The sequence below is a fragment of the Mytilus galloprovincialis genome, chromosome 5 (assembly GCF_965363235.1).
Source record: "Mytilus galloprovincialis chromosome 5, xbMytGall1.hap1.1, whole genome shotgun sequence".
Taxonomy (NCBI): Eukaryota; Metazoa; Mollusca; class Bivalvia; order Mytilida; family Mytilidae; genus Mytilus; species Mytilus galloprovincialis.
The window spans coordinates 96,066,478-96,083,488 of NC_134842.1; the positions used below are offsets into that span (position 1 = coordinate 96,066,478).

Here is a 17,011-nt window from a genome sequence, read left to right on the forward strand (position 1 = left end):
ACATTGGACCTCATGTGAACCAATTTAAACCAGATGCAGGGCGCAGCTTTATACGACCGCAGAGGTCGAACCCTGAACGGTTTGGGCTAGTATGGACACAACATTCAAACTGGATACAGCTCTGAATTTGGATTGTGATTAAATAGTTGACACAGCATAGGTTTCTGACACAGAATAAATGTGGTCTGATGAACTTAAAATGTTTTGTTTTTTGTTTTTGAGCAATTTTCTATGCTGTTGAACATAAATCCTTTGATATTTGAAGAAATTTTGTTTTTCATTTCTGAAATCTGATATAAGAAAAACTGAACTCGACCAATTTTTTTCACCCTCCCCCTTTCCCTTATTCCAAAAATAATCTCAATTCAAATTCAAAAAAAACTACTCATTTAAATACATCATAAAATATAAAATTTCATAAAGTCATGATTTAAATTGATTTAACTACTACTGTGGACAAAGATAGATAACTCCAATGCAATATTTTATATTGGCAAGTTTCCAATGAAGTTCACTAAACTAAAGTTGATTCAACTACTATTCTGGACAAAAAAAGATGACTCCAATTGAAATGTCTTGCTATTGCGAAATACTGTGCAATTGAAAAAACTTGCTATTGCACATTACTGTGCAATTGAAGATTTCTTGCTATTGCTGAATACTGTGCAATTGAAAATTTCTTGCTACTGCACAATACTTAATAATTTTGGCTCCTGATTTGGACCAACTTGAAAACTGGGCCCATAATCAAAAATCTAAGTACATGTTTAGATTCAGCATATCAAAGAAGCCCAAGAATTCAATTTTTGTTAAAATAAAACTTAGTTTAATTTTGGACCCTTTGGACCTTAATGTAAACCAATTTGAAAACGGGACCAAACATTAAGAATCTACAGACACAGTTAGATTTGGCATTTCAAAGAACCCCAATTATTTCATAGATTTCTATTTCCTTACAAAATGTATACAAAAGTTATGGTGCGAAAACCAAGAAAAATGCTTATTTGGGCCCCTAGTTCCTAAACTGTTGGGACTTCAAATCCAAAAATCAATCCCAACCTTCCTTTTTGTGGTCATAAACCTTGTGTTTAAATTTCATTGATTTCTATTTACTTATACTTAAGTAATTGTGCGAAAAACCAAGAAGAATGCTTCTTTGGGCCCTTTTTTAGCCCCTAATTCCTAAATTGTCGGGACCTGAACTCCCAAAATCAATCCCAACCTTCCTTTTGTGGTCATAAACCTTGTCAAAATTTCATAGATTTCTATTGACTTAAACTTAAGTTATAGTGCGAAAACCAAGAACATGCTTATTTTGGCCCTTTTTGGCCCCTACTTCCTAAAATATTGGGACCAAAACTCCCAAAATCAGTCCCAACCTTCCTTTTGTGGTCATAAACCTTGTGTTAAAATTTCATAGATTTCCATTTTTTTACTAAAATTAGAGTGCGAAAACTAAAGTATTCGAAGGACGACGCAAATGTGATACCAATATACGACCAAATTTTTTTTATTTTTTGCGGTCGTATAAAATAATCCCAGTTTGCCTGTATCCCCTGTAATAACAATGATATTATTTTTTTTTTTTATCTTTATTCAATAACAATAATATAGCTTTAGATTTCAAATTAAATACACATGATAACAAATGGAAGTTTTTATCAACCGTGACTGGCTATACAGTCCTTGCACAGTCGATAACACATGATAAGTATAATATAACAACGATCTGATGATTAAACATAATATTCTCATTATGTTCATAACTTAATTGTATTTTTGAAGTGCATTGTTTTATATAATACCATTATATATGTGTAATGAAACAATTTTATATTCATATATACTTCAAATATGTACAGAAATGTAGATCTCTTTCTAAACTTACAACTAATCAATCAATAATGGTATTGTGTACAGACTAATTCACACAATTTATACATGGTAGTATTTAAAAAATCTACCCATAACAAAATCTTATTGAATACACCTCAAAGTATGGATCGGAATGTTTGTACTTTGTAAACCTTACATATAAAATATATTATACATCAGATAAAATCAATATAAAAATATATCAGATTCCTGCCTTGAAAGACATATGAGACACTTTTAACTCATGCTCATTAAGGTGGTACCCAACACCTTGACTAAAATTAATTTGGCTCGTTTAATTTTCTTAAAATTTGGACAAAGTATTTACTTTGACCCTTTGACAAAAATATAAAAATTTCAAAAAAATTGAACCAACCGTTGAATCAGTAAAATTACACTGGTTATATAGCAGTTTGACAAACACTTATTTTGATCATGGAGAAGCTTAATATTCCCTTAACAACACAACGTCATTAAAACGTTCTGCTGATTTTACAGAGTTATCTCCCTGTAGTGTTAGGTACCACCTTAAATGCATACACAATTTAAAACAAATTAAAAAAAATAATTACTTCATACAATTACAATTATTCTCTTAAAAGAACAAACTAGAGGCTCTTGTCACTCACCTGTATTTACTGATGCTTTGGATATCATGTAAAATAAGGTTAAAATCATAATTTATAGAATAAGATATCATTAGATCTATAATAATATCTAATAGCAAAAAACTGCAAAAGTTCCATAAAATTACTTACTCCGGGGCAGCAACCCAACAACTGGTTGTCTGATTTGTCTGAAAATTTCAGGGCAGATATATCTAAATCAGATGAATTTTTTTGCCACCAGTCATTTTTGCTCTAAATGCTTCAGTTTCAGAGATATAAACCAAAAACTGCATTTTACCCTATGCACTATTTTAGCCATGTCTACCATCTTGGTTCAAGAGAAAGGTCATCAGACACATTTTTAAAACTAGATACTCATAACTCTTATAATGATTTTAGACAAGTTTGGTTACATTTTGTCTTAGTAGTTTCAGAGAAGAAGATTATTGTAAAAGATTACAAAACTTACAGAAAAATTGGCAAAATTGACTATAAAGGGAAATAACTCCTGAAAGGGGTCAACTGACCATTTTGGTCATTTGACTTATTTGTAGATCTTTATTTGCTGAACATTATTGCTGTTTACAGTTTATCTTTATCTATAATAATATTCAAGATAATAACCAAATACGTCAAAATTTCCTTAAAATCACCAATTAAGGGAAAGCAACCGAAAAGAGTTCCGATTCATCTGAAAATTTCAGGGCAGATAGAACTTGACTTGATAAACAATTTTAACTGTTGTCAGATTTGCTCTAAATGCTTTCTTTACAGAGTTATAAGCAAAAATCTATATTTTATCCCAATGTTCTATTTTAACCATGGCTGCCATCTTGATTGGCTGGCCAGGTCAACAGTCACATTTTTAAAATTACATACCCTAATGGTGATTGTGGACAAGTTTGGTTAAATTTTCCTTAGTAGTTTCACAGTTTACCTCTATCTATAATAATATTCAAGATAATGACCAAACACTAAAAAATTTCCTTAAAATTACCAATTCAGGGGCAGCAACCCCACACCAGGTACTCCGATTCATTTGATAATTTCAGAGCAGATAGATCTTGATCTACTTAACAATTTTACACCATGTCAGATTTGCTCTAATTGCATTGGTTTCACAGATATAAGCCAAAATCTACATTTTACCCATGGCAGCCATCTTGGTGTGTTGGTCGGGTTACTGGACACATTTTAAAAAAAAGATACCCCAATGATGATTGTGGCCAAGTTTGGTTTCATTTGGCCAAGTTATTTCAGCGGAACAGATTTTTGTAAAAGTTAACAACGACGGACAACGACAGACGCTGGAAGCAAAGTGATGAGAAAAGCTCACGGAGCTAGAAAAAGGTAGAATTGATTTTAAAATTTTAAATAGTATGCCAATAAAAAATAATTTAAAATTTAAGTTATAAATTTATCTTTCTCCTCTTAAACATCAAATGCAAAGTTTTAGCTAATAAAAATTGAATTTCATCACAGCTTATAAAATAGTTCAATTTCTCTTCTACACTCAAGATAATAAAAACATAGTTTGATAAAAAGGTTGAATTTAAAAGTTCCTCTCTCAAGTCCGAATAAAAATTACAGTTCATTAAAAAATATTGTTCAGTTTCGATAAAATTTCCATCACAAAACTGACAAATTCTTTCATTTAGAGATGTAACTGACTTACAATTCATTAAAAAAATTTGTTCAGTTTCAATCGTATTTCCATCACAAAACTGACAAATTCTTTCATTTAAAGTTGTAACTGCTTGGAGCCACAAGGAAAGTTTGATCGAGTTCTAGAGTAGTCTCTAAACTTGACATATTTCACATAACATTACAAAAGTATGTCAAAGATAAAACAAATTTTGAGCTAGACAATGTTGTAAGAGAACAAAAATAGGAAAATTATTTGATTGATTTATGGCACATCAGTACCGAAAAAGGCTATACATACAGCTGTTATACCCAAGGAAGAAGAGTTATACATTGTACTTATACAATAGACCTTCTTCTTTAACAGGGGAGAAAAGACAATTTTTGCCAGTTGTTAAAATAAAAACAATAGACATGGATTTTCAGAGAAAGTCCAAGACATTTTTTGCAGATTATTTGGATCATTTCAAACTTATTTCAGCATCAGTCTATTGACAAACAACTGTTTTTGTATGGATAAGGTTAAATAGAAACATTATATCAAAATTGTTTTTTCATTGCTTAACACAGCATGGAAGTTAGTTTTGTATGTGAAAAGCTGAACATACATGTTGTCTATCAATTTAAGTATAGCATTCTTAAATATAAAAATAAAAGTGTCATGGTTCAATAAGAAAAAACCTGTCAGTCATATTCAGTTAATCTACAATTACTTTTTTTGTAATATACAACCAATGTTTGTAATCTATAACAACTTTTTATTATCTACACTTACTTTTTACATTATTATGCTCTTTGAAATTATAAAACAGAATATCTTTAAATCACACACACACACATTTATGCAAACATTGTTAATATAAAATACTATATAAACAACAACAAACACTAATATAATCATTTGAAATCTAAATGGTTTCATGTTTAAGGCCACAAGAACAACTACAATTGCACATCAAATAAATATGCCAAGCACTTTAAAATTGAATTGATAGCCTGATTGAAATCATTTAAAAAATTGCTTTCCTTCCAAAGGATAAACATGATTAATGCAGAATAAATCAGATCTTTAATGTTTATAAAACCATAGATTAAAATTGTTCCAAATATGTTGTTAAGATGGAAATTTGAATTGGCAACGTAGTTTTTAAAACTTGGCTGTGTATATTGCAATAATAAATTTAGTTTAAATTAAAGTTTTTTTCAAGATTTTATTCATAACCTCAGGCTCATACAGGTGTACAAGAGAACAATATTATTACAAACATTAGATAATACATAGAGGGGACAGGACAGACGAAAAAAATACATAGTATATTATAAAAGACAATTGGTATAGTTAGTTTAACTATTCTATAATTTTTCTTCATGAAAATTGATAGTTTCCTTTGAAACTTGTACGCAACATGTAGACAGCAAACCAGTAAAGGAGTAGGTCCGGTAAGGGCAGATATTGGCCTCAAATTTCAGGTTCATCTAAAGAAAGATTTTGGACACTTTTTAAACACTCAAGTGTCTATTTCAATTGTTTCAATTAGTTTATATAAAAGATTTTAACTGATATAGTCTTTAAAAATGCTACAATTCAAGCCTAAATATGAAAAATCTATCAAATATGCAAAAAGACGTTACTTTTCAGATGGTTTTAGTCAAAAATGAAAGTGGCCTCATCCGTGTTCATCCTCAACCTTTATATATGTTATGTATTTTCATCAAATACAACTTACATTTTAATATTATGATTTAAGACAAAAACAGTCTAAAATTCAACTAAAATACTAAAATTGTTAAGATTTCAGTCATTTAGCATGACATAATGATGCTAGTTTCCGAAATATGTGCATTGTATTGCCAAAAACAGCCCATATTTGTGTAGCAGAAGCATTCTGCTTTCCAATAAATAGATAAAAGATTACATTTTCATAATTTTGTAAAACTGCTATATTTTGGGGCCAAAAAGGCATCTTACTGAACCTACTCCTTAGTTCTTGCTTGGATTCATTACATAATAATTTGGTATAAACTTTTTTTCAATTATATTCTGATTCTTCAGTCAGATTTTTCAGTTAGATTTTTCAATTTTCATTATGTCTCAGCTTCCTAATCTCACTGTAACCATATATCATCTTTTACTTCAAATAAACAGAACTAGAAGTATGACTGCTTCTTGTGAAGGTATTTTCCAAAAACTTGTTCTTTCCTTTCTAGTTTTTCTATTTTGATAATGCTGCCATGTACAAACCTTTAATATCTACAAACAGAAAACAATACTTTACATGTGTATTAAGCATTGTGTATAAGTTTAATTACATTTAGTCGAGGCATTCATTGGTAAAGATACAGTGTGGAAATGTTAATTTTTCTATTTATATATAAATAAAACTCATTAACAGTGAAAGTAACCTTAACGCCACAGAAATTTGAACTTGATATGTGTTTTGGTGTAGTATGAAAGGTGTATCCTTTCAGTGGAAGTAAATTAAATTTAGAGATTGGAAATAAATAGAAGTCCAATGATAAACCTGAATCCCCGCTACAGGTAGTGTAAAAAGGTCTGGGTTTTTTCATATGATAACTTATTGATCAGTTTAATTGAGGTCTGGAGCTGGCATGTCAGTTAACTGCTAGTAGTCTGTTGTTATTTATGTATTATTGTCATTTTATTTCTTTTCTTTTGTTACATCTTTTGACACTGGACTTGGACTTCTCTCTCTTGAACTGAATTTTAATGTGCATATTGTTCTGTGTTTACTTTTCTACATTGGATAGAGGTATAGGGGGAGGGTTGAGATCTCATAAACATGTTTATCCCCACCACAATTTTGCGCCTGTCCCAAGTCAGAAGCCTTTGTTAGTCTTGTATAATTTTTAATTGTAGTTTCTTGTGTATAATTCTGATTTAAGTATGACGTCCATTATCTCTGTACTAGTAAATATATTTTTTAGGGGCCAGCTGAAAGACATCTCAGGGTGCGGGAATTCTAGCTACATTGAAGACCCATTGGTGGCCTTCGGCTGTTGTCTGCTCTGTGGTTGGGTTATTGTCGCTTTGACATATTCACCATTTCCTTTCTCAATTTTATATATATATATTTCAAACCTATGATTGCATTGGATAAACAGATGCTCCGCAGGGTGTAGCTTTATACGACCGCAGAGGTTGAACCCTGAATGGTTGGGGCAAGTATGGACACAACATTCAAGCTGGATTCAGCTCTAAATTTGGATCGTGATTAAATAGTTGACACAGCATAGGTTTCTGACACAGAATGAATGTGTTCTAATGAACTTAAAATTTTAGTTTTCTCTTACAGCAATTCACTATGCTGTTGAATATTAATCCTCTCAAAAAAATGTTTGAAGAAATTTTCTTTTTATTTATGAAATTTCAAATGAGAAAATTGAACCTAATTTTTTTAATCAAATCCCCCTTCCCTTATTCCAAAACCGATCTCAATTCAAATTTCTGATGGAGTTTGCAACAATAATCACTCATTTAAATAAATCATAAAATATCAAAATGTAAAAAAAACTGCTTGTTATAACTGAATGGTAAAGATTGTTTTAATTTATCAGTTGGTAGTAAAAGTGAATATACATTGTATATTGTATAAAACATTGATTTAAGTTGATTCAACTACTATTCTGGACAAAGAAAGATAACTCCAATTGAAATTTCTTGCAATTGCACAATATTGTGCAATTAGATATTTCTTGCTATTGCGCAATACTGTGCAATTGAAAATACTTGCTATTGCACAATACTGTGCAATTGAAGATTTCTTGTTATTGCTGAGTACTGTGCAATTGAAAATTTCTTGCTATTGCACAATACTTAATATAATAATTTTAGATCCTGATTTGGACCAACTTGAAAACTGGGCCAATAATCAAAAATCTAAGTACATTTTTAGATTCAGCATATCAAAGAACCCAACCAATTCAATTTTTGACAAAATCAAACTAAGTTTAATTTTGGACCCTTTGAACCTTAATGTAGACCAATTTGAAAACGGGACCAAAAATTAAGAATCTACATACACAGTTAGACAACGACATCATACCATTATATGATCCCAAATTTTTTTTTGGGGTCGTATAAAAACAAAATGAATGATGTGAGGGAATGTCACTCTGGTCAATCCCATTGGGGATTGACGGCTTGAAGCCGTCTTTCCCCAAAAAATAAGTCATCAAGGCTATGCATTTACTTTCTGCGCAAAGTCTCAAAGAGTTCCCTAGAGCCCACTATAAATGAAATAATTTTAAAAATAACAAGCATATGTTATTACAGATTTAGAAAACTTAAGATGAAATTATCTGTAATAACATGAATAACACACACAAGTTATTTCCTGGAATAACCCTATAGAGTTATATCTCTTGACTTTAAGAGATTGGAATGAGATCAAAATTTTAGTTATATAAAAATTCCAAAATTAATACTTTTTCCTTTTTGTATATCTTTTATTCAACTTTGATATAGATTCCGTTGTACAATTGGATAAAGGTGAGGTGGAATTCAAGTTTACTAGAATATAATAAACAGCTGCGCCATGAGCGCATGATACGCCCAACATCTTGTGTGGAAGTTTTATGCAATAATCATAAATAATTTCTGAGAAAGTTTTAAGCAATAACCATATATTGTTTTTGAGACACGGTGCGACATGTGAAGCCCCAACCCTGTTTTTTTTTTTACAAAAAACTAAATATCACTAAAATAAAATTTTGAATCAAACCAAAAAGTATACAGATCTTTAGATTAATATAACAAAGAAGCGTGTAAAGTTTTAAGCAATAATCATAAATTATTTTTGAGAAATAGCGCGACATGTAAAAATAAACAGCTGCGCCATGAGCGCATGATACGCCCGACGTCTTGTTTGGAAGTTTTATGCAATAATCATAAATAGTTTCTGGGGTTAAGCAATAACCATATATTGTTTTTGAGACACGGCGGGACATGTGAAACACCCACCCTGTTTTTGTTTTTTTTTACAAAAAACTAAATATCACTAAAATAAAATTTTGAATCATCACCAAAAAGTATACAGATCTTTAGATTAATATAACAAAGAAGTGTGTAAAGTTTTAAGCAATAATCATAAATTATTTTCGAGATACGGTGTGACATGTAAAAAAAACCTCCCTTGTTTCTCCAAAATAAAATTTTGAATCATCACCAAAAAGTATACAGATCTTAAGATTAATATAACAAAGAAGTGTGTAAAGTTTTAAGCAATAATCATAAATTTTTTTTGAGATACGGCACAACATGTAAAAAAACCCTCCCCCTTTTTTTACAAAATACTCAATAACTCAAAAATGAAATTTTGAATCATCACTAAAAAGTATAAAGATCTTTAGATTAATATAACAAAGACATGTGTAAAGTTTTAAGCAATAATCATAAATCGTTTTTGAGATATGGCGCGACATGTTAAAAAAAAAATCCCCTGTTTAACAAAATACTCAATAACTCCAAAATAAAGTTTTTAATCATCACCAAAAAGTATACAGATCTTTAGATTAATATAACAAAGAAGTGTGTAAAGTTTTAAGCAATAATCATAAATTGTTTTTGAGTTACGGCACAACATGTAAAAAAACCCTCCCCTTTTTTACAAAATACTCAATAACTCAAAAATGAAATTTTGAAACATCACCAAAAAGTATACAGATATTTAGATTAATATAACAAAGACATGTGTAAAGTTTTAAGCAATAATCATAAATCGTTTTTGAGATATGGTGCGACATGTAAAAAATCCCTCCCCCTTTTTTACAAAATACTCAATAACTCAAAAATAAAATTTTGAATCATCACCAAAAAGTATACAGATATTAAGATTAATATAACTAAGAAGTGTTTAAATTTTTAAGCCATAATCAAGAATCGTGTTTTGAGATACGGTGCGACATGTGAAAAAAACACACCCCTGTTTTAGTTACAAAGTGCCGTAACTCAAAAAGTTTTAATCTTATTTTCACCAAAAAGTATACAGATCATTTGACCATCATAAGAAACAACTATGTTAAGTTTCATGAAATTTGGATAAGTTGTTCTCAAGTTACGGTGCGACATGTTTACGCCTGACAGACAGACGGACGGACGGACACCGGACATTTGTATACCATAATACGTCCCGTCAAAATTTTGACGGGCGTATAAAAACCTCCCCTGTTTAAAAAAATACTCAATAACTCCAAAATAAAGTTTTGAATCATCACCAAAAAGTATACAGATCTTTAGATTAATATAACAAAAAAGTGTGTAAAGTTTTAAGCAATAATCATAAATTGTTTTTGAGATAAGGCACAACATGTAAAAAAACCCTCCCCCTTTTTTACAAAATACTCAATATCTCAAAAATAAAATTTTGAATCATCACCAAAAAGTATACAGATATTAAGATTAATATAACTAAAAAGTGTTTTAAAGTTTTAAGCCATAATCAAGAATCGTTTTTGAGATACGGTGCGACATGTGAAAACCAGATGCTCCGCAGGGCGTAGCTTTATACGACCGCAGAGGTTGAACCCTGAACGGTTGGGGCAAGTATGGACACAACATTCAAGCTGGATTCAGCTCTAAATTTGGATTGTGATTAAATAGTTGACACAGCATAGGTTTCTGACACAGAATAAATGTGTTCTAATGAACTTAAAATTTTTGTTTTCTCTTAGAGCAATTCACTATGCTGTTGAATATTAATCCTCTCAAAACAAGAATGTGTCCTCAGTACACGAATGCCCCACTCGCACTATCATTTTCCATGTTCAGTGGACCGTGAAATTGGGGTAAAAACTCTAATTTGGCATTAAAATTAGAAAGATCATATCATAGGGGACATGTGTACTAAGTTTGAAGTCGATTGGACTTAAACTTCATCAAAAACTACCTTGACCAAAAACTTTAACCTGAAGCGGGACAGACGGACGGACGAACAGACGGACGAACGGACAGACGGACGGACGGACGCACAGACCAGAAAACATAATGCCCCTCTACTATCGTAGGTGGGGCATAAAAATGTTTGAAGAAATTTTCTTTTTTATTTATGAAATTTCAAATGAGAAAAATTGAACCCAATTTTTTTAATCACATCCCCCTTTCCCTTATTCCAAAACTAATCTCAATTAAAATTTCTAATGGAGTTTGCAACAATAACTACTCATTTAAATACATCATAAAATATTAAGATGTAAAAAAAACTGCTTGTTATCACTGAATGTTATTTATTATAATTTATCAGTTGGTAGTAAAAAGTGAATATACATTGTATATTGTATATAACAAAGATTTAAGTTGATTCTGGACAAAGAAAGATAACTCCAATTAAAAAAAAATCTTGCTATTGCACAATATTTTGCAATTAGATATTTCTTGCTTACTATTCTGGACAAAGAAAGATAACTCTAATTAAAAAAAAATTTGCTATTTCACAATATTGTGCAATTAGATATTTCTTGCCATTGCGCAATACTGTGCAATTGAAAAGACTTGCTATTGCACAATACTTAATATAATAATTTTAGATCCTGATTTGGACCAACTTGAAAACTGGGCCCATAATAAAAAATCTAAGTACATTTTTGGATTCAGCATATCAAAGAACCCCAAGATTTCAATTTTTGTTGAAATCAGACTAAGTTTAATTTTGGACCCTTTGGACTTTAGTGTAGACCAATTTGAAAACAGGACCAAAAATGAAGAATCTACATACACAGTTAGATTTGGTATATCAAAGAACCCCATTTATTCAATTTTTGATGAAATCAAACAAAGTTTAATTTTGGACCCCGATTTGGACCAACTTGAAAACTGGGCCAATAATCAAGAATCTAAGTACATTTTTAGATTCAGCATATCATAGAACCTAACTGATTCATTTTTTGTCAAAATCAAACTAAGTTTAATTTTGGACCCTTTGGACCTTAATGTAGACCAATTTGAAAACGGGACCAAAAGTTAAGAATCTACATACACAGTCATGACAGTTAGATTCGGCATATCAAAGAACCCCAATTATTCAATTTTGATGAAATCAAACAAAGTTTAATTTTGGACCCTTTGGGCCCCTTATTCTGTTGGGACCAAAACTCCCAAAATCAATACCAACCTTCCTTTTATGGTCATAAACCTTGTGTTTAAATTTCATAGATTTCTATTTACTTATACTAACGTTATGGTGCGAAAACCAAGAAAAATGCTTATTTGGGTCCCTTTTTGGCCCCTAATTCCTAAACTGTTGGGACCTAAACTCCCAAAATCAATACCAACCTTCCTTTTGTAGTCATTAACATTGTGTTTAAATTTCATTGATTTCTATTTACTTAAACTAAAGTTATTGTGCGAAAACCAAGAATAATGCTTATTTGGGCCCTTTTTTGGCCCCTAATTCCTAAACTGTTGAAACCTAAACTCCCAAAATCAATCCCAACCGTTCTTTTGTGGTCATAAACCTTGTGTCAAAATTTCATAGATTTCTATTAACTTAAACTAAAGTTATTGTGCGAAAACCAAGAATAATGCTTATTTGGGCCCTTTTTTGGCCCCTAATTCCTAAACTGTTGAAACCTAAACTCCCAAAATCAATCCCAACCGTTCTTTTGTGGTCATAAACCTTGTGTCAAAATTTCATAGATTTCTATTAACTTAAACTAAAGTTATAGTGCGAAAACCAAGAAAATGCTTATTTGGGCCCTTTTTGGCCCCTAATTCCTAAAATGTTGGGACCAAAACTCCCAAAATCAAAACCATAAAATTTCATAGATTTCCATTCACTTTTACTAAAGTTAGAGTGTGAAAACTAAAAGTATTCGGACGCCGGACGACGACGACGACGACGACGCCGACGCCAACGTGATAGCAATATACGACGAAAAATTTTTCAAATTTTGCGGTCGTATAAAAACCACCCCTGTTTTAGTTACAAAGTGCTGTAACTCAAAAAGTTTTAATCTTATTTTCACCAAAACAATACAGATCATTTGACCATCATAAGAAACAACTATTATAAGTTTCATGAAATTTGGATAAGTTGTTCTCAAGTTACAGTGCGACATGTTTACGCCAGACAGACAGACGGACGGACACCAGACATTTGTATACCATAATACTTTGTATATCACTTGAACCTTCTAACATTAATGAAATGATTAAGCCTCTCCTGAAAAGATTCTGCCCTATTTTCAAACCATAGACATGATAGAAATGAGGTCAAGGTTCAATGAAGCCTGCCAAACAGACATAAAATTGAGAATAGAAATTTGGATAGTGTTAAAAGACACATCCTGACCAAAGAGCAGACAAAAGCTGATGGCCACCAAAGGGTTTTCAACACAGTGAGGAAAATCTGGCAAAAGGAGACGGGCTTCAGCTGGCTCCTAAACAAAAGTGTGTACTTGTTCAATGAACAAAATATCTGTAGACACATTCAAATAACAGTTAAATATTTTAGACACAAAGTCACAGTACCTTTGAAACCAGAATCCTCTGATATAATGAGAATAAAAGTTTTTTGCATGTATTATTTTTTTCAAGAACACAACCTTAAATTTACCTTTTCTCTTCTTTATGAGAACCAGAACGATGACTAATGTTATTATCAAAAGAACTAATAGACCAACTACAACTCCCACAATAGTTCCAGTGGACATTCCTTCACCATTACTCTCACATTTGTCTTTAGCTGAAAATAAAGTAGATAAATGTTGGAGTATAATGTTTTCCTGTTAAAATTAGAATAAGATGTTAAGTCAATTAGTACTTTTTTCTCATGTAAATCATAGATATCATTTTCTATGTTCAGTGGACCGTGAAAATGGGATAAAATCTCTAGTTTGGCATTGAAATTAGAAAGATTATATCATATATATAGGGAACATGTTTCAAGTTGATGGGACTTCAACTTCATCAAAAACTACCTCAACCAAAAACTTTAACCAAAACTTTAACCTGAAACGGGACAGACGGTCGGAGGAATAGACTAGAAAACATAATGCCCATAATGGGCCATTATAAATGGGGCATAAAAATAAAAGGCTTTGTAAAAATCTTGTGTAAGGATACCTTAGGCATATATGGACCATAATTTGGTTCGGCCTTTGGTTTCTTTTTGTATCCTTTTTATTAAGTTCTAAAATTTTAACTTTTATTTTGTGGGTTGTGTTGATGTTAGAATTGTATGAATGGAACAATGGAGTTTTTCGAGAAAAAATTAATACATTTTGATTCACCATTTACGTGACAGGAAACCAAACAGCAAACCAATCTTTATTTTCTTTATTTTGCACAATATAATTCAAAAGGCATAAATAAACACCATTACTAGTGTTACTTGCTTCATGTTAATATTTAAAATCTATTTTCAATGTTATATTAAAGTTTTTTTTAAACGTGACAGGAAACCATAAGAAACCGAAAGCATTTTTTTAGTTTTATTTTATTGCAAAATCGGCTTAAAATAATCTGAACAGTATACTTTTTCTTAAAATCCATCTTAAATGTAACAGTATTATAAAACTCCTAAATATGTGCTTGTTTTGAAAACAATTAGTACAATTTATTCAGAATTTTCCATATTTTCTTCATTGATACAGGATACCATAATCGTTGTATCTTGATGTTTTGGCCAAAAAAATATATTTATATTTGGTTTTGAAATTCCAGTTTTATAAAATTTATTCCAAATCATTGGCAATGTAAAATTCTTTAAATCCAGTAAAGAAAAAAACTTTTAACTTGGAATTAAAATCTTTAAAATAGGCACCATGTGATATTTGTGACCTGTACACCATCTACATGGTTTCCACATTTTAACCTACTTTAGTGGGCTAAAATCAATAAAGTACTTCCTTTCAAGTCATGCCTGGTAAAAGTTTACTTTTCCTTTGACAAGTTTATTGCGTTTCTGAAAAGTGTTTGCAGAACATGAATAAAAAAAAATAATTAAAAATTGTGACAAAGTTACCAACTTTGTACATTCCAAGTGTAACGGTATATAACATGCATTTTTCATTTAATTATCTTTATTCACCTAAAATATCCAGTAATATTTACTGCTGAAGCAAAATCAATCCAACGAACATCGGCACCATGATAAGAGACGTAATTTCGATTGAATTTTCCAAGGACCCTTTAATTTTACATCGTTATTGGGAAACATAGTGTGTTTAAACGTCGGTCAAATCTGAAATCGATTTTGTCAAGTCATTGGGCATTTATTTTCACACAAGATCGTATGTAACATTATGCACATAGGAAAATTAATAGACCCCCAGCGCAATCTCTTTGAAAATTGTATTTTCCTTTTTTAAACAAGTCGAAACAAGTCTACAAATTATGTTTGCTAACATCCCTTTGGAAACAAAAACAATGTTTAGAACTAGTATATCGTATGTCCGGCTGTTAGGGCGTGATCACATGTTAGTCACATGTTTCACGTATGACCGGAAATGATTAGAACTTAAGGACAAAAACAATTTTAATAAATAACTGGACTTCTGTTTCGTGTGAAATGTAACGCATAACGATAACGTCATTTTCTTACTTAATTATTACGAAGATCAAAACAAGAATGTAAATCATCTCTGATTTACCTGTTTGAACATCTCGCGAGAGTTCATATTTGCATATTGTTTTTAAGAATTCTATTACAACAAAGCAGATTACATCATCTAAAATTTGCGTTACGAAATCGGACACAAAAGTCACGCCACTGTTCTTACATCTGCTACATAAACATGATAAATACTTCTAGTTCTCGGCATTTTCTTCTCACTATTCTTATTGGTCGATGTTCTTTGTTATTTGAAAGCAAAAGTTGGGAATTTGCCGGTGACGATTATCTATAAATCAGTCAGCGTTATGCTCTTCGGAAGCAAAAAGTAACGCGAGAAACGACACAAAAATACGGTTGTAGAATCTTTGAAATTCGTATATTTCAATTTTTTTCTAGGGAAGAGTAGCATACACTTGTCACAGTGTAGATACTATTCTGTACGCTATCCGGAAGTCGCGATTTTCGAAGCGATGACTACCAACTGGCTAACAGGACGGTTTTGCGTACGGTGACTTTTCTCGTCATTTGTTTACACCTATACCTATAAAGAGCTTTGAACATCTTCAAGGTATGTAAAGCATCATAAATATGTGTAACTTTAACAAAAACATGCAGTAGAATATAAAATATACGTGTGCATCATACCAACTTCAGAGAAAAAAGTGAAATCGATGGCCAATTTTGCTCTCGTAGTACAAAACAAATAACATTTTATTGCAAATATTTGCATCAGTTTAAAGTTCAATATATACTGTTTCAATATTCGTTTCGTATTTAAGTAGAACATTCGTATTTCCCATAAAAAATATGTTTTCCTTGAGGATCCCAAAATAAATTACTGTACGATCAGTCCATAACTGACTGTATTCTAGTAGCGATTTCAAATATTTTTACTGTATGACCAGTCATGATTTTGAAGAAAAAAACAAAGGCAATTTGAAGGTATCTACGTATTTATATGATATTATGAACTGTCCAGGGAACTTTACAGTGTAATATCGTTCATCAGACAATATAAATATAGATATGATGATTTTTGTAGACTGCAAAATAATTGTATTTTTGTTCCGTCAGTCTTGTTTAAAATCAAACGCCTAAAAAGCAATACTTGATTTACTTGTGGACTTTGTAATAGTGTATAGTTGCAGTTATCTTTTTAGCTATAACATTTTAAAAGACTATTTACACCGTCCGCCGAAACATTCAGGTTAAACGTTGATATTAGTCGACCCTGAGAAAAACTTTGGGATGGGGTGAAAAGGAGGCACATTATTAATATCTACTGACTTTGTTATTTGAAAATTGGTAATGAAA

General features: G+C 31.1%; 2 protein-coding genes across 3 annotated transcripts in view; one reads left to right on the top strand and one right to left on the bottom strand.

The window, feature by feature from the left end:
• The window catches only part of LOC143076802 (uncharacterized), a 493,545-nt gene that overhangs the window by 196,071 nt on the left and 280,463 nt on the right, over window positions 1–17,011 (top strand). The window lies entirely within an intron of this gene.
• LOC143076798 (uncharacterized) overlaps window positions 4,886–17,011 on the bottom strand; it is an 87,590-nt gene continuing 75,464 nt past the window's right edge. For both annotated transcript variants that reach the window (XM_076252668.1, XM_076252669.1), the window contains 2 exons: window positions 13,697–13,825; window positions 4,886–6,378 (listed from right to left, as the gene is read on the bottom strand). In XM_076252668.1, coding sequence (XP_076108783.1) covers window positions 6,341–6,378; window positions 13,697–13,825 — 167 coding nt within the window. In that variant the 3' untranslated portion in view covers window positions 4,886–6,340. The remainder of the gene's footprint in view (window positions 6,379–13,696; window positions 13,826–17,011) is intronic.